Genomic DNA, 21,518 nt, shown 5'->3' on the forward strand with positions numbered 1-21,518 from the left:
CGCTTTGGAAAAACGACAACCTCTTTTTTCCTCTGAAAACCTTTCTGAGCTCACTACAGTACAGCCCTAGAGTCTGTGACTGTGGCTTGTAATGTCAGTAGCAGCATAGATTCTTTTTAATAGATGAAAAATACCCAGTAGTTCATCTCATCTCAATTATTTAAGACAAAGCTTTTGGCTAGAGCATAGTCAAGAAAATTCAAAACAGAATTATCCTACAACACTACCTTGATTATCAGCTATTTCTTCATCAGTCCTTTCCATATCGAGGCTTTCCTTAAAAGAAAAAAAAGAAACATGAAAGACCAGTCACAAATAAGCAGAAAACCTGTGGGCATATTTGGTACCTGTGGAGTATCATTACCAAGGCACTCCATATACACAGAAGATTTAATGATTGTACAGCAAGAGAGAACAGGAATATCATGCTAGAATCCAGGATTAATAAGATTAATAACAAGGGTTTCCACTCTAAAATAGGAATGCAGATCCAAATAAAAAAATCTATTGAAAGCAGGCTATGAAGATGTTTAAAAACCAAATTGACTGCCATTCAAAAGGACAGTGGATTAACTTAATTTAATAAAGCAAAACTAAAACAGAGGAAATGTGATGGCTGTCTATCATTTTAACATGAGTTCCTCTCGGGGCAGGGAAATAGTTTCCCTATGTGAAATACCCTGTTTATACAAAAACAGCAAAATAAATTAGTATCTACTTCTTCTGTGTCGTGGAACTCCTCCAGGTCTCCCATCCTTCGCCGTCTACGCATCTTCTCCATGTCATCCATTTTTTGCAAGACTGCTTCTGCAGTACTAAGATACAAAGTTGACACAAAAACCCAAAAATATGCAAATACAAAAAAAAAAGACCATTTAGAACAGCAGACAATGACCACAACATTTTAATACAGTGGGCACAACGCAAGAGTCATTGACACTTAGCCAAATTTTTCAACACTACTTAAAAATTAGGTCAAATGTTTACTTTTTTATGAAGAGAATTAAGAACAAATGTTTGAGGATTTGCAAACATGCATTGTTTTCAGGTTTATTTACCCCTCTTGCTGAACAGAGTAAAAAAAACCCAACTACTTTAGTAGGAAAAGAGAATTCTGAAGATCATAGTAAGGTAACAAAGAAATTATGGCAGCTTTTCATAGTACTTAGGTTGCTCTGCATGATAGCATTGAGTCACTTGGTTCACATCCTTCTTCAGACAACAGATTGCTTATTCTTCTCTACACTGCTATTAAAGTTTCATGTTGCTTTTCAGTGACTACTTATGCTAGACACAACATCTTACTGCTGTTACACTTTGCAAACCTTTCAGAAAACAAATTTCAGTCTGGGCTTCACAAGGGAATTAAGCCACAGGCAGAAACACTAGGATTGCTTCACTTTGCCAGTATCCAACTTTCCTTAGTATCTTAAGTTAAATCTAGTGAAAGCCACAACATAAACTGATTGTTTTGGTTCATAAGAAAACATTTAAACCTACCCAGCACATAGATACCAGACCAGGCTGCTCAAAGTCCCAATGTGACCTTGAACACTTCCGGGGACTGGGCATCCACAGCTACTCTGGTTAACATAATCCAGTGCCTCAGCACCCTCACAGCAAACAATTTTCTTCCTAGCATCCAATCACTCAGATCTAGCACATATCTAGCAGCTCATAGGGAAGTCTCAGCCTGACCAGTGAATGCAAATAGCTCTTGCTGCTAGGAAAAACAATACCTTTTCCTGCTGTGAAAAGAAGGAGAAAGTCCCTAGCCATATTTTGCCATAGCACAAAGAGTTGCTAATAAGGCTCATTGTAGTAGCTTTGCAAGATGAGAAAAGCCTCCTTACTTTGTTATAAGTTTGTCAAACAAAACAGAGTCATTTGTAGTGGTGTAACGGCTTTGTCGAAGCCTGCAGCTGCGGCGAACCTCCAAATCCCCATTTTCTTCATGGGCTTGCTCAGCAGCTTTTGCATCAGCTCTGGTCTTCAGTGTTCTGGACACTAAAATGCAATAATACATAAAACTTCATGTGAAGGGAAATATGTCAGTCCCTTTAATTCACTCTTGCTCTAGCAAAATGTAAAACCTCCTGCCTTTAACTGATTTTTAAAATTTAAATACTGAATTGAAAGTTATTTTTGTGATCACAGCATTCAACTTAAAGTACTTACGCTTAAACTACATATTTGAAAGTCTGATTTGTATAGCAGCTTTTTCATAGACAGGAAAGCCAATCTGATGAAAACAAACACCCAGCTTTGGTTCCATGTAGGAGGCAAATTTATTCCAGTTACCTCTCCCTGGGAAAGTGAAAACAACAAATGCCTACCTCTAAGGTGTTTTCTCTCCATTCATGTAAAATTGTATCTAATAGTTTTTTCTAAAAATTGCTTATGTGGGAGGTCTCTTCTAAAGATGCACAGTTTTGGTACACTGTCTAAGCATGCATCATTTTCATTTTCTGCACCATGACACAAAAGCCCTAGAAGACAAGAAATGCCTCAAGATAAACTCCTAAATATAAAGAACTCAAAAATGCTTGCTTGCTTTAAAAGACATCTGCCCAATATTTACCAGACAGCATCCTTTGCTATGGGTTCATTATTTGTACTGTCATTAAAACTGTTAAGAGAGGTCAGTGAGAGAGTAACAGATGTATCACCACGTTAGTTTAAACACATCATCATCACCAATTATAAAACTAACTTTGAGTTCAGTAAATAATAGTTTACATGGCCCAAATAGATCTTGAGTTACTACACACGAAGTGCATTTTGGGTCCCTTCCCACATTCGGCCTGTAGCTGGCACAATGCTGCCTGGAGCTAAAGGATTTTCCCAGCTGCCATAAAGTGGCCTTAAGGCACCAAGCCTGCTTGTGTACTCAGCATGGCAAGTCAGTTCCAAGGTGAAATGCTCAACTTCAGGGACACCTTCCCCATGCCAGTGTGCATCTCGTGACTGAATTACGTTATAACTGACTTTTTTTTACAATACTGCAATATCTCCTCCTACTTGCAAAACTGATTTATAGTTAACCTGTAAAGTTAACCAGTTCTGCAGACTCCAGAAAATGACTGACACAAAGAAACACAAGATAAGAAACAGATTCTCTAACACCTAAAAATTCAGGAAATCACACTGCATTCTTCCCAAGCCTGAAAGGAATTAATGGCATCTTCTCCTATCTGCACCTACCTCTTTTCATAGAACTCAGTGGAAATTCCTAACTTTGTTATACCTAGTCTCACAAATTCAGGTGATTTTGGCTGATGAGTTCAGAAGTTTTTGGGGCCAAGTTAAATGGACAAAGTGACCAAATGCAATCCTTCTCAGATATCCAGCTAAAAAGGAATCTTAAGGAATTATCACTACTTACCTTCTTTATAGTCTTCCTTTTTTGGGCCTGATTTTGGCTTTGCCAACTGCCTACATTAAGAAAGAGAGGAGAAGAAAGGAGAGCAGAATTGTATTAAAAGTATTGTACAAAAGTACTGAATCACATTGAATTGCAGTTGCCCCTCAGCACTGGGGAACTTCAATCTGGCACTGAACGTCATGCAAAGAAAAGCCTGTGGATTCCAGAGAGAATGTGGATCCCAAGTCTGCTGTGTCCCATATGCATGTAGTTCTCTAAGGACAGATTATTTCCCAACTGGCTCATCTTGATGTCTCAATAAGGCAGGTAATATCTCAGTAACCTAAGTGGAGGAGAGATCTCAAAGGACCCAGGAGCAGATACATGCCTTTTGTAGAATCAGAAGACTTTTACTAAGAAGAGTGATTCTAGTTCTAAGACACTGGCACTGACATTAACATACTCATACTCCCTTGTGGGTTTTTAGCTGTAGATTTATCATGACATGACTCACTGTGCATGCTTTCACTTTTCATTCATACTTAAAGAGATTGAACACCTAAAATACAATACCTTGAAAAGTGTCGATTGACATTTTCACTTAGTATTTCCATGCTTTTGTCAAAGCTAGAGTCTGAACAGGGCGCCATGTTTTTTCTCATCGATCTTAAAGAGTGTCCATTGAAACATTCAATGTTGCCAGAGGAAAATTTCTAGGAAAACAAGGAAGAATGTATTTATCTGAACCACTTACATTGCCTCATTTGATCAAGTTTAGTCTGTTACACTCCTGACTCAAGAGTGTTGCAACTAATGGCAGGTAAGCCTCGAACCACTTCTGCACCAAGAAGTAGCTCTGATGAAAAAAATCCACACCAGATTTCAAAGAAAAAACCCCAAATCTTTGATTTCAAACTTGGCTCAGCGACCCCAGTAACCAAAATCTCACTTATAATATGCAATTGAATTGTTCCATCCCTTTGGGAAAGGCCAAATATTATACTATAAAAGGAGGGGTTTGGAGCAAAAAAACCCCAAAACAAGAACAACCAAAAAACTGAGCAAAACAATAGAGAGAGGAGAAAGCTCCACTGCTTGCTTTGGATCAGTTCATGGACTGTGTCACTCCTTGTCCCTGAAGGGATGCCTTTAGGTGAGCTTTGTGCCTCCCAACTGTCTTGGAGCAGACCTGGGAATATTTACTTAGATCTATCACTAATAGATCTCTGCCACTATTCCTTCTGTAGCAGCCCATATTAACACTCTGTAGTTGGTGCATTTACCACCAGCAATTCAGAGTCTGCTTTCCTGTCGCTTCAATTACCCGCGCTATTCGCAAATCTGGATCCTGCAAGTTCCTACTGAACTCGGCCAGGCTGACAGTGTCCAATGGGCTATAATCAGGACTTAGGCCCAGCTACACCCAGCTCCTCTGATCTCTGAGGACCAGCTGAAACCCCAAGGGGGTTCATTTTCTGCCAGACTTCTGTATCTTTAATACAACAGAAAAATTCCTAGTACTGGGATTAAAATCTTTTTAGGAGAGTTTTCCTCCTGTCTCTGTTCCATTTATAATGGCATTCAGAGGGATATAAAAAGATCTCCTTCAGGAGGATAGCATTTATCCACAGAAAACCAAAGGGAACTCAAGATAAAGAGTTCTTCATGGATGTTCATCTTGCTCACATTGGTGTTTCTGCAAGGAAGATGCTACTGATTTTTACTATATGAGGAAAGCTGCGATGACCATGGGAAGGGGCTTGTTCCATTTACAAGCCAAGGTCTCGTGACAAGTATGCCAAACTAAATCTCACACTGAAAAGGGCAGAAACCAGACCAGATTATTCTATTTCTTCACACTAATGCTACCAAGAGGTAATTCCACTCATTGATGGAGATGATGAGTGAAGAACAACCACAAGGATGTTGGGAGGTTATGCAGGGAAAAAAATTACAAGGGTCAAAGCCCAAACAGAATTTAATCTGACTAGTGCCGTAAAAGACAACACAAAACATTTTTACAAATACATCAGCAAGAAAAGGAAGACTAAAGAGAACCTCCATTCTTCACTTGATGTACAGGGAAACATATGACAACAGATAAGGAAAAGGCAGAGGTACTTTGCCTCAGTTTTTAACAGTAAGACCAGCAGCCCACAGACAGGGGCAGAGAGCAGAATGAAGCCCCCATAATCCAGGAGGAAACAATCAATGACCTGCTACACCACTTGGACACCCACAATCCTACAGGTCCCAATGGGATCCCACCCAAGGGTACAGAGGGAGCTGGCAGAGGAGCTTGCCAGGAGCTCCTGAAGTGAAGTGAAGCCAGGACCTTCACCTTTATAGAATCATTAAGGTTGGAAAAGACCTCCAAGATCAAGTCCAACCTCTGAACGATCATCCCCTTGTGAACAAAACCACAGCACTAAGTGCCACATCCAGTCATTTCTTGAACACTTCCAGGGGTGGTGACTCCACACTTCCCTGTCCAGCCTGTTCCAAGACTTAACCACCCTTTTTGTGAAAAATTTCTTCCTGATGTCCAACCTAAATCTTCCCTGGTGCAGCTGGAGGCTATGTCCTCTTGTCCTGTCACAGGTTACTTGGTTGATCCCCCATAACCTCCCTTCAGGTAGTTGTAAAGTGATAAGGTCTTCCCTGAGTCTCCTTTTCTCCAGGCTGAACACCCCCAGCTCTCTCATCTGTTCCTCATATGATTTACTTTCTAGACCCTTCCCCAGCTCTGTTGTGTTTCTCAGGACACATTCCAACACCTCAATGTCCTCCTTGTCCTGAGAGGCCAGAACTGGACACAGGATTCAAGATGTGGCCTCACTATTGCTGAGCACAGCAGACAATCTCTGCCCTGGTCTTGCTGGCGACACTGTTTCTGATACAGTCAGGATGCCCAGACAAAAATGGAACTCTGGAGCACACTGCCCTCAAACATAGGTCACAAGAACAAACTTGTTCAGCTTGGAGAATTATACTAGGGTTATAGACCTGGAGATAATGGCTTCCAAAGGGATAGCAGCCACTTTGGATCTCACTGGGAAACTCACTCATGAAACTTTACCAGGACTGGAAACCTGGAAGAGAATAAACCCAGCAGATGCCAGATGTTTGCTGTACACTTCTTACTGTCTATGGATGAAATGAGCTGGATAACTAAAGATAAACCATATGTTGATATCAGGAAAAAAAGCAAAAGCTACCACCATCAAGTTCTTGCATATCAACAAGATAGGAAAGAGGCATCAGGACTTGAACACAGAGCCAGCACCAGTTCCCATCATCTCTGTCAGATGGGGCACTTCTACATTAACTCTACAGTTAAAACCTCCAGCAGAACCCAGCATCCTTCACTTGAGGTAATGACTCCATGCTCAAAGCACGGGAAAGGTCTACAAAAAGGAAGAAAAAAAAATAAAAACAAACCCAAACCAAAGAATAACCTTATAAACCAGTTTCATAACAATGATTCTGCTTTGGTTTCAGGGATGAGTTTACATTTAGCTTCCTCATTCCTGTTTTCCACACTGAGAACACATGCCAGCAGTGTTATCTGCCTAATGCTGCACAGCCTTCCCTCCTGTGCAAAGGCTGAACGCAGCCCCTGAAAAACAGAGACTGCAAAAACAAAGCAGTGATACTTAAGCAGATACAATGACTCTTTCTAAGGGGGGGAAAAACCCACCAGTTGAAGGATTTTTTCCTTCTTAGTTCAGTAGTCTTGATATAATGGCAAAAAATATAAAATTAATCCATACAACTGAGACTCCTGACAGACTTCTGCTGGAAGGAAACTGTGAGGAGCATCACTCCAAGGCAGGGCTCCCTTGAAGAGCAGACCACTTCCGAGTCGGATCTGGTCTACCTTTATTAGTCATAGAAATGCAGGACAGCCTGCAGAGAAGAGCCTGACTTGGAAATAGTAGAGAAAAGTTTTAGTTTTTGAAGGCTATGTTAAAAACAATGAAAAGCTAAATGATTCAGTTATTAAAGTCACAATGCTGAGATGCAGAGAGCACAGGCCACTTGATACCCTTTACCATCATGCAAGTTATCTGTCTCTTTTCTAGTAGGGTAGATCAAGATTATAGAAAGCTTAAGTAACATTTTCACCAGTTAAAGTTAAGCACTTTAATTAAGTACAAACGAGCCCTAATTTCTAAACAGAGTTTTGTTTTTAGAACATCCAAAGTACTATTTGGATACATTTGACTAAGGAGCATTAACAGGCCCTCCGGGCCAACCAGAATGCACTCATTGGTCCCATATATTTCGTGTCGCGCCGGTTTTGATGCATTTCTATCATCTAAACAGAGAGCGCTCTATAAGCATGACTGCAACTAAAGCAAAGAGGTCTCTAAGATCTTTTTAAGATAACTTTTTCAGATAAGGAACTGAACCAAAATAAATGGGGATGGGGAAAGACATACAACACACCAAACCATGAGGCGATGCAGGTTTATATTCCATGGGACGGGCTCTCGGCACGCTGCCACAGCCCCCGGACCAGCGCCGGGCCGCCTTTAGCCGCGGGGCGTCAGGGAACGGGGGGGGCAGGCCGGGAATGGGGGGGGGCAGGCCGGCTGCCTCTTCACACACCCCCAACCGCAGCTGCTTACCCCAAAACACTCGGTTCTCCCCTCTTTTTATCCTCCACGGAACACCGCTCCCCAGCGCCTTCTCAGCTCCTCCCAGCAGCGGCTCCCCCCGCCAGCTCTCCGGGCCCACAGCCCAGTGCTGCCCGCCAGGCCGTGCTCACCCCACCCCCACCCCGGCACTCACGGCCTCCTCGGCTCTCCTGGTCCCCCTGGATACCGCGGCCCTGGCGGACCCGGAGCGCGTCCATACGCGGTGGCTCCTGAGGGGAGGGGGCTCCAAGGAGATAAACTCGGAGCTGGAGTCCAGCAGGTCGAAGGGGGGCCGGCGACAGTGACTGCCGCGGGCGGCCATGCGGGGCGGACGGGCGGCGCTGCTCCGCAGGACCACCATGGCGGGGGGGAACACGGACCCGCGCCCGGCCGCGCGCGCCGTACGGATCGCGCCGCCCGGATCCCTCCGCCACGCTCCCTCCCGTTCCGCTCTTTCCTGCGACCGCTACTCCCGGCCCGCGCGGCGGAAGGACACGCGGCGCGCTGCGGCTCTCCAAGTCACACGCGTTTGGCGCCGAAAACTCGGAGCGCTGCGCTCCCCGGCGCGGGGCGGGGTTGGCTCGGCGGCTCCGCCTCGTCCCTCCCCTTTTGAGAGGTCCCCTGCTTCTCCGGCCGCCGCTTCGGCCGTACCTGTGAAGTGCCCGCGCCGAGGCGGGATGGCCCTGCTTTCCTCGGGGACGGCGTAGCGGCTGCCTCCGCCGGGCCCAGCTCTTCCTGCGCCGCCCTCACCCCCGCTCAGACCAGCCATGGCGCGGCCCGAGGCCGCCTATGAGGCGGCGGTGCCGCCCCGCCCCGCCTGCACCTACACTAGCTGCTACTGGTAAGGGGGACAGCGGTAAGGGCGGGCGGGTGCCCCCCGCCCCAGCGTAAGGCGCCGGGACAGCCGGAGCCACCGGCGGGAGTGGCGCGGCTGCGGGCTGATCACACTGCTGGGCTCGTTTCTCGTGACGAGAAATGAAGTTGGAGAAAAAATAAATAATCGGTTTTGTGTTTTGCAGTGAAGAAAATGTTTGGAAGCTTTGTGACTACATCAGGAGTCAGGATCGGTACCCTTTAGAAGAATTTTATGCTGTTTTCATATCCAATGATAGGAGGATGGTGAGTCAATGGGATGTGATCAGAGTCAGCTATGGAGAGGCTCGGGCCTTCAGACCGCAGCCCAGTGTAGGTGAGACATGATCCCAGCCATTTCAACCACAGCCCGGTGTTGGGGAGTGAGCCTTTAGCCCAGCCTGCAGATGAGATGCAGTCCAGACCTGCCTTGTAGCTCACTTTGGCTTAGAGGTGTGCCAACCACACCACATGAGATCTTTTAATTATCCACTGCATTCAGGACAGTGGGAAGAGGCATGGTGTCCCTGTGCACTGTGGGAGTAATGCTGTCTGTAATCTGTCAATTTAAGAGAATGGTTATGTTTATAAAATCATAGGACCTTTAATAACCATAAAGTTGGAGCAGACCTCTAAGACCATCAAGTCCAACTGTTAACCCAGCAGCACTGTGTTCACCCCTAAACCTTATCCCCAAGTCTTTTGGATGTTTCTGGGGATGGTGATTCCACCACTTCTCTGGACACCTTATTCTAATGTGGCCCAGAATAGTATCTCCAATTTCATGCTCCAGAGAGAGAAACTGGAAAAAACTTTGTTACTGCAGCACAGATGTAAGCCGAGGAAGTTGATAGGTTAGCAAAGAACTAACCAATTTACCTGAAATTACTCTGTATTAATCTGAAAGATTTTATTCACTTCAGGTTCACTTATAACTTTCAGATTCCACTCTGGAAGCAGAAATCTGGACATGGAGATGAGCCTGTTGTCTGGGTAAGGCATTCATTGCTCTCAGTAATTTTGAGTGTGTGCCTCTGTGGTTGATAGCTGCAGGATCACACATGGACATGTAACAAACTGTTCCATGTGAACAAAATGGAACACTTTTTAGTCTGCGGGTGATGAAGCACTGGAGCAGGTTGCTCAGAGGAGTTGTGGAGTCTCCGTCCTTGGAGATTTTTAAAAGCTCTCCAGATAGTCCTGAGCAGCTGGCTGTAGGAGTCTCCTTGAGCAACAGGTTGGATCAGATGCCCTCTTGAAGTCCTCTCCAACTTCACACATTGTATAGTTTTGCATTAATATTTATAATTCTTTTACAACAGATTTATAAATAGCCTAAATCTGATGCTCCTTTGCACCATCCATCATAAATTATTAGCAAGGCAGTAAGTAAAACCTACAGGTGACAAGTCTTAATATTAGTAAGAATGCATAACACATTTGTGAAAATTATTATCTGGGTATCGAGGCTGACAGCTCTGTAGAATTGTAGGTGGATGACTTTATTTGTAAGAAGTAGATGGATGAAAATATTTATGTAGGCCTGCCAGATGATAGAAAAATACAAACTGTATATGCATTCAGGTGTCAGCAGTTAAACTGACCCATTAACAGTGGCTTTGAAGTGTCATTTGATCAATTAGTGTAGTTCAGTAATTGCTGATGCAGAATTCCCTGGTATCATTATAGACTCCTTTCAGTTATCTGGCACAGAACAAACTACTTCTTTTGACAATTTCTGTTTCTGAAATTCTGCAAAGTAATCTGCAAATTTCTGAAGTTTTCTGATTTCTGAATCACTCATTCTCTTCCAAAATATTGGTATCTTTACAGTACAAAAAAAAAAAAAGGTTTGGTTTTAAAAAAGATCCGAGTGTTATAGAGATGACCTGAAAAGGAATAGCAGAGTCAGGAAAGGCCATGGCAGCATGTGGATTTCCCATAAAAATTAATGGATTGAAAGGTCTTTTAACTTTGATGTTTCAGTGGATCATAGGTTGTGCAAAGCTTGTAAGTTAATTTTTGTTATACTCTGTAACAGGTTTTTCTAAATACTATTGAATACGGTTGTGTATGTGTATTGGTCTGGTGAAGTTAGTTTGCCCAAATCTTTTTCATTCAAATCTCTTTGTGGTTTTAATATTGAAAATGTCAAAAGACAGTGCTCAACACTTTTTGTGAGTGGATTCAATGTAAATTTAAGTTAAGGGCTACCTTCAGTTTAATTTTGGAAAACAGCAGTGTACATACCTGACACTTAACATCAGTAACTGCAGCATCTGCAAACCTCCACCTGTGTTTCTTACAAGTTAAGGAATAAAACTGCACTGCATTACCCAAATGTCTTGATAAAATAGTTGCCTTGAAAAAGTGTGATAGAGTACCCACAGATATTTTTTCCCAGCTTCCAGAGCTGCTACAGGAAATTGTCTTACTCCTGTGGTCCTCCTGAGCTGTTCACTGGTTTTTCAGTGGTGTGCTGGTTTTTCAAGTGCTTCTGGCAGCTGAACACTCGACACTCAAATTCACAGACCGTGTTACTGCAACAGGTACAAAATCTCTTATTAGAAGAGATCACTAGGTAACTTTAATACTAATCTATCATTGTATCTTGTGAGTTTTTATGTATGAATGGGTCTAAGAAAAAAGTGCTTAACCAAACAACTTTTGTGGTTTGATGTGGAACATGAAAGAAATTTTCTGTTTTCTTAGGAGTAGCATACACTTTAGTTTAGCTGTCTTGGCTTAAATCAAAGGAAGCTGCAAAGAAATGGGGAGAATACCCAGGTTTCTGGAAGAGCAGATGGGCAAGATAGGCATTAGGAAATCTCTCTCCTGGTGCCAGAAATGTTACAGACTTAATATTCCAGGACAGAAAGCAGTCTTTAAAAAAAGGATCTGAACTTATGCTTTTAGGAATTTTTTTTTTCCACTCTCTTTGCCAGTGTCTCATTAATGGCTGTTTAACTAATAGCCATTACCTTTCTTCCCAGGACTACCATGTTATTCTACTTCATGTTTCCAGCGGGGAGCAGAACTTCATTTATGATCTTGACACAGTGTTGCCGTTTCCATGTCCTTTTGACGTGTATAGTGTGGAGGCCTTTAGGTCGGATGACAGCCTTCGTCCAGAGTTTCACAGGTGATAACAAAAAATATAAAGACTATGGATGTTATTTCATGAAATCAAAGTTCAAGTTCTTTGTGTATGCATAGTAACAGAGGTTCTTTGCTATACTCCAGTAAAATAAATGCACTGTGTTACTTGTCTAAAGCTCTTTACCTTAGTCATCAAAAGCTCTTTTCTTTCCTACTGTAGCGTCATGTTAATGACTTGGCCCAACATTGCTGGTTTGTGTATTTAATAATGTTAGTGCTCCTCGATGAGAGGAAAGTACTCTTGTTCTGAGTGATTAATGCAGTATTGTGTACATGCATCTCTTAATACAATTTTGCATTTTTATTTAGAAACATCAGAATGATTCAAGCAGATTTGTACTTGAAAACATTTGCTTCAGACAGATCTCATATGAAGGATGTAAATGGAAAATGGCAGAAACCTCCTCCTCCATACCCTTGCATTGAAACTGCAGGTAAGCTCCCAGAACTACTTCTTCCTGCTTACAGTGCTGAATGAGATAGTCCAGGATGCACATGGGAAATAAATAACTTCTGTAGCATTTGTCCGGTCAGCTTACTACTTCATATGGGAAAAAATAGGGCTATGAGCATTTGGTACTCTATTTTGAACACATAGTCTAACATACCCATTTACTGTTATCAAACTTTAATTACTAATCTTCATAAACTGAGCAGAGAGTGAGAGGTAAGTAATACTCTTCTCTCATTACAGCAGGAAACTGAAGCAAACAGGCCGACTAACTTGCTTAGGGGCCACAAAGTTTTTAACACACTGATTATAGCACACTAGCACACAGATCCCATTCTGGCAAAGTAGTGTTGGCAAGGTAGTTTTCAGGCTCTGCTCAGTGTGGTGGCTTTGCCTGCATGAAGTGTTTGAGGTTTCTCTACCAGGTGAATTGACTCCAGGATGTCTTAAGTCACTGACAAGTTGGCAAGTTTTTCCCTAAGCCTTAAGCATCTTTTAAGCGATAGCCTGGCTAATCCTCTGGGCCAGGCAGAAAGAGAGGTAAAGACGTGCGATCTATTCTGTAGAGCTGCTTAAAACATTCTTATCACGCAGCACTTCAGCTTATTCTGATCATGTGTTCTGCAAGCCGACTAACATTTGCCATGTGTATGTTTGTTTGTTCTCTCATTTTCTTCCAAGGAAAGCATGGTGAAGTTTTGCTTTGAAAGAGTTTGAAAGAGCTTTCATGTTACTTCTCTGCATGTTTGGTTTTGTTGATTTTTAATAATGCAGTACTGCTATGTGTTAATGTTAGAGAAGGCAGGGTCAAAGAAACACGTTTTGTCTTTAGGTCCAAGTGTATCGTGGTTTGAAGTTGCTGGGAAATGAATTCTCTGTCTTTGCTTTGGCTTCTAAGGAAGCTTGGTGTTTCACGTAAGAGTAGAAATGAATTATGAGAGTGAGCAGGAACACAGATGTATCTTTATGAGGCTTTACGTGTTTTCTAGACAATCCAGGTTATGAAGCACCTTGAATTCTAACTCTTAGTTATTATCTTCAGCAGAGTTTTATGCAAAGATATTGTAGGGAGTGTAGAAGTCCTGAACTACAGTGGATGGTTCTCTGTTAGGTGGAGCCTCTTAGGTGCTGAGAACTTTTTTGCCTGTGGAAACCTTGTTGTTTTGATAGCTGAGAGCTAATGAAAGTGTGAGGAATATAGACGAGGTCAGACCAAGAAAGCAAAACAGTTCTATTCAAATCAAAAGAGTAAAAACCATTACTTGTAGGTAGTAAGTTACAGAATGACTCAAACAGTTGCAGATGTGTACATGTGTCTCTAGCTGGAGTAAATTACTCCATAGCTGCAAACCCTGTAACTCTCCCCTTACCTGTCTTGTTTGGCTGAGCTTTACCTCACTGGTGAGCAGCAGCCACAGGCCTCAGCCAGCCTCCAGATTGTCTCTGTGGTGCTGGTAGATAGTGAAAGGTATGTAGCTCTTACTTCCTCTTATGCTTTCATTCTTTGTTCTCTACTTTGCCATGTTGAATGAAATGTTCATAGGTCATCCAGTCCAACATCTACCCAAAACAGGGATTCCTCAGGGCTCTGTCTAGTCTGGTCTTGAATACCTCCAGGGATGGTGATTCCACCACCTTTCTGGACAGTGTTCCAATGTTTGACCACTATCATGGTAAACAAAAAATGAATAAAAAATCCTAGTATATGAACTGAATTTCCTGTGTTCCAACTTGCTTTTCTCACTTCTTGTCCTGTTGCCAGGCTGCTCCAAGAAGACTCTGGCTCCATTGTCCTACCTCTGATCAGGTAGATGTAGGCACCAGTAATGTCTCCTCTTCATCTTCTCCTTTTAAGACTGAACAGACCCAGTTCTCTCAGCCTCTCCTTGAATAAAATAATTGCCTTGCACCAAACGACTTGATTTTCCTCTTCTGGGCTTACTCCAGTATGGCCATGTTTTGTTTTGGTTTTGGTTTTTTTTTTGTGCTGAGGAGCTCCAATGGACACAGTATTCCAGCTCTGTGCTGATGTGCTCTGGTCTCCTGGTCAGTTGCCTGAAAGAAATTTGTGACCTTGCACCCACTGAAGGTGAAAAGTCATTCACTAGGGAGCTTCAAAGTCTGAGTCAGAACAGGACTAGATTGTCTCAAATCTAGGACGTCTAGTTCAAGTTGTCTTTCATTTAGTACCAGTTCCTCCAGCTTTACTTTTTGTCTTCCCTCTGTATTCTCTTGAGATACTTAATAATGATGCGTGCTTCAATGTGCACAGTGCTGTGAGTCTGCGAGGAGTCTGGGTTTAACTGTAATGTCTCAGCACAGTTTTATCAGGCATAAAGCTGCCTTATTTTTAATTTGATGTAAAACTGGGTGTCAGACCTTTTGTTATCATAAAAGAGCCTGGGGTATTAATGTTCATGTCCATGCCAAATTCCATTGCAGATAACTGTTTTCTCCCTGCCGTTTCATGTAGATAGAACATTCTGCTTTCCATGTTGATTTGTGTTTGCATTAGATTAAATTACTTGCATATTTCATGTTAGAGGTGACTGCAATATAATGGCTGACAGAATGGACCCCATATTGTTTTAACACCAGAGTCGGTTTGTTTTGGTAGGTTGTTTTTTTTCGGTTTTTTTTTTCTTTTGCTTTCATTTAGAGTAGCCAAATTCCTAAGCTTTTGAGAAGATGCAAGGTTTTTATATTCCTTCTGTTTCCTGTTTGTCTTCTTTGATGTTTGTTGCAGTTTGACCTGCCTGGATGCCAGGTGCCCACCAAAGCTGCTCAGTCACTCTCATCCTCAGCTGTACAGAGGAGAGAAAATATAATGAAAACTAATAAGGATGAGATGAGATGAGATGAGATAAGGACGGGGAGAGATCACTCACTGATTACTGTCATGAGTGAAACAGACTCAACTTGGGGAAATTAGTTGAATTTATTACCAATCAAAATCAGAGCAGGATAAAGAGGAGCAAAACAAATGCAAAAAACACCTTTCCTCCTTACCAGTCTTAACTTTATTCTCAATTTTCTACCTCCTCCCTCCCCCCTCAATGGGGAATGGGGGTTGCAGTCATCACAGGTTGATTCTGCCACTGCTGCCCAGGGAAGAGGAGTCCTTCCCTTGCTCCAGTGTGGGGTTCCTCCCTTGCAGTACTTCATGAACTTCATCCCATGGGCTGCAGATCTTCATGAGCTGCTCCAGTGTGGGTCCCTTTCCACAGGGTGCAGTCCTTCAGGAGCAGGCTGCTCCTGCATGGATTCCCCCCGGGGTCACAGGTCCTGCCACCAAACCTGCTCCAGCGTGACTCGTCTCTCCATAGGTCTGCAGGTCCCTGCCAGTAGCCTGCTCCAGCATGGGCTTCCCATGGGGTCACAGCCTCCTTTCAGGCATCCACCTGCTCCAGCGTGAGGCTCCTCCATGGGCTGCAGGGGCACAGCTGCCTCACCGTGATCTTCACCACGGGCTGCAGGGGAGTATCTGTTCTGGTGCCTGGAGCACCTCCTGCCCCTCATTCTCACTGACCTTGGTGTCTGCAGAGTTGTTTCTCCCACGTTTCTCCCACTCTTCTCTGGATACAATTACTTCTGTGCAATAGCTTTTTAAAATTGCTTAAAGGAAGAGGCACTACGACAATCGCTGATGGGCTCAGCCTTTGCCAGAGGTGGGTCCATCCTGGAGCTGGCTGGCATTGTCTTTGTTGGACATGGGGAAAGCTTCTAGAGAAGCCATTCCTACAGCCCTCCCCTGCTACCAAACCCTTTTGGAATTGAATTGAGGAATCCCGATCTGTAACAAATTGAGCATTTCTCTCCTACTAGTAACTCAATAAATCTTTAACTGCATTTGTCCTGTTCATGGGGTTGCAAAATAAATCATCAAAAATAAGTTTACATGGAGTCATAAATTCCAGTCTATGCTTAAAAAAACTGAAGGTGGAACAAGGTGATTTTTTTGTAAAGCATTTTTCTAAAAGACAAACAACTCCAGTCCAATCAATAAAACCACAAAAACAAACCCTCTCAGACTCCTCAGTATCTTCTCAGAACTCACATGCTAAGCATTCGCCTCTTGGAACTGGCTCTGCTCTAGCTGTTTCCCAGAGTTAGGCCTTTGTGGTTTTTACTGACCTTGCTCTGGCCTCTGTTCTGCTCTGCTGCCATGGATGCCAGGAGAAGCTGGCCAGCCTAACTGGCTGCAGGGTCCTCAAACAGCTCTGCTGGACTAAACATACCTGAGCTGCAGCAGATTCCCGTGGTCCCACCTGTTTGCCAGTGACTTCCTGTTGAAAGAAAACAGGATGTTTTGTTCAAATAATAAAAAGCAAGATAATGAGATTTGGTGAACAGATTCATTATTCTAGAGCTGGTGAGCCCAACCTGGGGTTTTCTTTTAAATCTTCTTTCTACAAATTAATGAGGTCTGATTCCTCTTAGTTTATGACTTGGGATGAGATCAGCCCTCCTTACTGCAAGCCTGTGTAAAATACAGCTTGCACAGTGCATTTCAAAATTACTCAGAACAGATGGTCCTATGGCTTATGTACAAGTGTTAGCAGCAGCTCTAACACTGTAAAGCACTGGTTTGAATTTCAGTTCTCTCAAGGTGTTTGGTAGCACACTTGCTGGATTGATTTGTAAAAGCTTTTTGTTCTTTTTATTATTATTAAAATCCCTCGTAGTCAATAATGATGGGGTTTTACTTGGGTTGGTGTTTTTAATTTTGAAGAGCATGAGTAGGACAGCTGGGAAATTGTGGAGACACTGTGTATCAAACAGATAGGTAACAGGAAAGCTGCTAGACACAGGCCAGGCAGATGTCTGCCGTTGCTTTCTGTATCTCCTCTCTGATGCAGTGGCAGGATCCTAGTGGAAGTGAAAAGGAAGGCGCTGATAGGGATACAAGTAGCTCCTCTGCACTTCATGGGAACCTTCTGCTCCTCTCATGTGAATAAACCTCCAGTCTGTCAAGTTAGGTCCTTACTTCATAAGCTCTTGTGGAAGTAATGAATCAAGTCATATAGATACAATAAAGACACAAGTAAGAAGTATTTAAATTCCCAGAGTGGCTTATTGAAATGACACTACTTTCTGTGAAAGATAATTAAAAGTGGTGAGCTGTGTTTTTACATTGAGATCAACCAGGATGGTTTGCACAGTCAGTTATATCTCAGCTGTGGAGACAGCAGCCCCCCAGCTGAGTGTGGGAAGAGTCCTGCTGACTTACCTCCCTGCTCAGACAGGGAGGAGGATCTGAAGAGAACTGTAAACACCTACACAAGTCTGTGAAGAGTCCAACTTTCTAGGTATTTTAGGTGCCCCCAAGGTTTTAGGCACCAGCAGAACTGATCCTGGAGGCTTTGTTCCAGACTTCCTTGCTTCTAGCAGCCCTTGGGCAGCTGTAATTATGACAAGTTAGTCCAAGGTCTGTAAGCCAAGCCAAGGCTTGGCTTAAACACTGCTTTCTAACTACTGTTGGCAGAAGCCACAAGGATCATGACTAACAATGCCTGAGATAGTGTGTGGCCTTTAACTTCATCCCTGCTCGGGGTAAAAGCGTCAGACTTAATTTAAACAAAAATAAAATTATGCAGGAATCCCAGAATGGGCCAGATAGGTCTCATTTGTGGGTGTGTGTTAACAAAGTATGTTTGGTCAAAGAGGAAGATGAGCTCTAAGCATGCACAAATGCAAGCTAGTGTAACAGTCACAGCACTTGAGGAAAACTGCAAGTGTAATGTAAATCTTAAAATAAAATTATTTTGCTGCTATTGGTCTTGTGAAATTGTTGTAGAATACCTTGCTTTTGTGGAGAGAGAATCTTGGCTTGCCAGCTGTAGCATCCAGATGTATGTTTTGTAAATTCTGATGCTTGTCACTCTTCATCCGCTTCGGGAAGAGGACTTTGTGGTATTCTCATGCATTTTTGCCGAGCTGTTTCCTAAAGCTGTAAAGTCTAAACACGCACGGCCTTCAGATAGAGCTTTCAGATGAGGAAAGAGCAGCATAGAAAGGCTGTTATTACACGAATAAAACGGGAGAGGTCTCACTAAGTTTTTCCCCACGGATCAGAACTCCTGTGCTGCTCCAGTGCCATCTACCGACAGGTTCTTAGGCCATCGCTCTTCATGGGAAAGGACTTGTTTACTTTGGTGAAACAACTATTCCTTTCATTACATTTCTCTTATGGGCTGTGTTATGCTCTGCCACAATCCGTCTGAATTTAAGACAATATTTCATTTCCTGCAGGCATTGTGATAGCAACTTCCAAGTTGTGAACAGCATCTGTGTTTGTAACTACTGGAACAATCTCCTTTGGACTGCCTTATCATTCACAGAACAGTTTTATGAAATTATTTTACTCTTCTCAATGCACATAAAGCAGAGAATAATTTATTTTTTTAATCTTAAAGTATATGAAGAATCACATTAATTTTGAAAAAGCATCTGGGAAGAAAAGACAAGTTTGAAACTGGAAAACAGACTTACCAGTCTACCAGCAAGCAAGAGCTTTTATCCACTACTAATTTGTTCTTGAGCTATGACAGCAAATTGCTGAGCTTGTGCTATTTTAAATTCCCACGTAGGCAGACATTGTTCCTGTTCTGCCAAACTCACTTCAGCAATAGGACTATGCTTGGCTGGACATAAGGATTTTCCATATGCAGAGTTCAAACATGTTAACAAGAAAAGATTTAGGGGCCAGACCTCAGAAAGGGTGAGAGCTGGGATCAGGCAAATCACAAAGCTGTGCTGTAGTGTAGACATGGTGCAAACAGAGGCCTTAAGGGGCTGGATTATGCCTGGGACTCCTGAGTCTGGGGTTCCTGAACATCATCTTCCCTTCCTTGCTTACACTGTCCATAATGGTAAGCCTAGTTACACAAGCTTTTTGCAGCTGAGGCAAATTCCCTCCTTTGGATTTTATAATCTTATTCATTAGAGCCTCCTCTTGTTTGATTCGTAATCCTTAAATGCAACCATGAATCATCCATGGTAAAATAAATACTTAATACAGTGGAAAAGGTGTTAACAGTAAATCTGTAAAATAAACCTGTAACAGTGGCTTTACCACTCTGTTCCTTAAACTCATTCTCTGCCAGTTTTCTTTTAATGGGCATTTAAAAAGATTTATTTGCACACATCATCCATGAGAACATAAAACAACAAGCCCACAGATGTTTGTCATCAGAACTGGACCTCTGATTGGCATGGTTCTGAGTCAGCAAAGCTTGTACCAGGCATGTATAAGGCACAAGGATGTATAAGGCACCTAAACCCAAAACTGCACTCCAGCACTTTGCCAGTGAGCTCTCTGGGATCCACGAATGGGACAGAATGGTTACTACCTTTCCTGCAAGGGTCAGAGCAGATTAAAACCCTGGCAAAGAGCAGTCATGGTTACTTTTCTCTTGAAACCATGGCAGTTAAACTTCTCCCCCTCTGACTTCATTCTGTCATTCAGGATTCACAAATAATAAATATTTGCCCCCAGCCTAGGTTTGTGCTCTTCTTCACCTGAGCATCCCTCTGGGCTGGAGGCTGGGTTAAGTCACACATCTCCTCCCCTCTGCATATTCTGGCCCTGCAGTGGGCCCATGTTCAGCAAGGACAAAGTTCAGGGCTGGAGGGAAAGCAAATACTGCAATCTGGAGAGTAACAAACTGTAGTTTTGCCAAGGGCATAATCACTTCTGAGAGACAATAAGCAACTTGCAGTTCTGACTGCTGCTGTGATCCTGTTCTTCTGTGGTCAGTGCAAGAGTTGACTCCATTGACTTTGGTTCAGAACTTAAATGGGTGAATAGTATGCTTTTAAATAATCCCATTTGTGTGAATGCAGGAAGACTGCATTGCACTTCCCTGTGTTGGTTGTTACTTGCACTCCAGTTCTCTGACACTACTCGACCCTTCTAGGCTGACATTGTAGGGAAAAATCTTACCAACAAATGCTAGTTTCTAATTACTTACTGGATGCTTACTGATCCTGTAAAGTGATTACTGCCATGGGCAGTGAGGGGAATCGGGGCAAAAGCAATGTTTCAGAGACAGGAAATAGATGTTTTTGTACCACCATACAATTTGCAGAATTTTGCTGGAGTGAACTGAACTATTGAAGAGGGGGTCGAAATGTGTTATTGAAAGATGTATACCTGTGCTACAGAACCTGCATCAGGAACTTAAGTATTTCCCTTTTCTGGTCCTTTTTTTAGATTCCAAGATGAACTTGGATGATTTCATCAGTATGAATCCTGAAGTGGGATGGGGCTCAGTGTTCTCCCTTTCAGACTTTGTGCATCAATTTGGCAGTCAAACTGATTACAGCTATTCCTTGGAAGGACAGTGAAGTGAACAAAGCTCTTCTGGTTCTGTTTTGAGGGGATGTGTTTTGTTTTGCTGCTCTTACACTGTATTTATGGTTTACATTTCTGTACCTGGAGTAAGTATTTGGAAAAATAGAACACCCAGTCAGAAATACAATGAACGGAATAAAAACTTTTATTTTAATTATGTAAGAATGCACTTGGTTTTTAATGTCAAATCAAAGGCAGACATCCCACCATAAGCATATTGCTTTTCCAGCTACTGTGCCCAAACTGAAAAGAGCTGCAAAAAAAGCTTCTGGAAAAATATGTGCATAAAATACTGAATATTGTAGCCTAAATTGCTACATGTTGTCACATTTAAAAAGTGAGATATGGTTTTCTTCATGTTATGATTGCTGTCAATTATATATAAACAGACAGTGCATCTCAGTTTCCTCACTAGCTTTACTGATTAGTCCTTATTTAGTAGAAGTGTAAAGGGCATTGATTTAGTAGTTCAGTTGTGAACTCCCATGCACTGTGTAAAACCAGGTTAGCATCCAGGTTTCTGTGCTGTACAAGGGGAGGATTAAATCCTGCCATTTCAGTTAAATGGCCTAGTGCTGACAGTTCCTGGAAGATGCAGTTGCTATTTTTGCTTCTCATGCTGGCTGTGCATTCTCACCTGCTCCCATCTTCTTGCACTTGGTGTTTGTTTGGCCTTGTGGTAATGCGGGGTAA

General features: G+C 42.7%; 2 protein-coding genes across 9 annotated transcripts in view; one reads left to right on the forward strand and one right to left on the reverse strand.

The window, feature by feature from the left end:
• ATAD2 (ATPase family AAA domain containing 2) overlaps window positions 1-8,461 on the reverse strand; it is a 31,831-nt gene extending 23,370 nt beyond the window's left edge. Inside the window, exons 1-6 of one of the 2 annotated variants that reach the window (XM_082283546.1) lie at window positions 8,162-8,461; window positions 3,938-4,077; window positions 3,386-3,435; window positions 1,854-2,007; window positions 719-815; window positions 228-276 (exon numbers count right to left, since the gene is read on the reverse strand). In XM_082283546.1, the coding sequence (XP_082139672.1) occupies window positions 228-276; window positions 719-815; window positions 1,854-2,007; window positions 3,386-3,435; window positions 3,938-4,077; window positions 8,162-8,368 (697 nt within the window). In that variant the 5' untranslated portion in view covers window positions 8,369-8,461. Of the gene's footprint in view, window positions 1-227; window positions 277-718; window positions 816-1,853; window positions 2,008-3,385; window positions 3,436-3,937; window positions 4,078-8,161 lie in introns of those variants that run through there. The other variant, XM_082283547.1, reaches the window with a different exon arrangement.
• A 210-nt stretch (window positions 8,462-8,671) lies between these two features.
• Window positions 8,672-20,913, forward strand: NTAQ1 (N-terminal glutamine amidase 1). 7 transcript variants are annotated; one of them, XM_082283569.1, is made up of 6 exons: window positions 8,672-8,848; window positions 9,027-9,126; window positions 9,802-9,852; window positions 11,853-12,001; window positions 12,328-12,452; window positions 20,685-20,913. In XM_082283569.1, the coding sequence occupies exons 1-6, from the start codon at window positions 8,775-8,777 to the stop codon at window positions 20,816-20,818; spliced, it is 633 nt and encodes a 210-aa protein (XP_082139695.1). In that variant the 5' UTR covers window positions 8,672-8,774; the 3' UTR covers window positions 20,819-20,913. The 7 variants fall into 7 exon arrangements, with proteins under 7 accessions (XP_082139695.1, XP_082139700.1, XP_082139696.1 ...); XM_082283574.1 differs by having other exon boundaries at window positions 20,657-20,792; XM_082283570.1 differs by lacking the exon at window positions 20,685-20,913 and adding an exon at window positions 15,796-16,013.
• Window positions 20,914-21,518: the final 605 nt, after the last annotated feature.

The sequence above is a fragment of the Coloeus monedula genome (assembly GCF_965178545.1).
Source record: "Coloeus monedula genome assembly, chromosome: 1".
NCBI classification, from domain to species: Eukaryota; Metazoa; Chordata; class Aves; order Passeriformes; family Corvidae; genus Coloeus; species Coloeus monedula.

Excerpts from the sequence above, each read along its gene's own strand:
- NTAQ1 (XM_082283569.1), top strand. The coding sequence starts at position 8,775 with ATGGCGCGGCCCGAGGCCGCCTATGAGGCGGCGGTGCCGCCCCGCCCC. Across the intron at positions 8,849-9,026 it reads ACCTACACTAGCTGCTACTG|TGAAGAAAATGTTTGGAAGC; the intron begins GTAAGGGGGACA and ends TGTGTTTTGCAG. Across the intron at positions 12,002-12,327 it reads CTTCGTCCAGAGTTTCACAG|AAACATCAGAATGATTCAAG; the intron begins GTGATAACAAAA and ends ATTTTTATTTAG.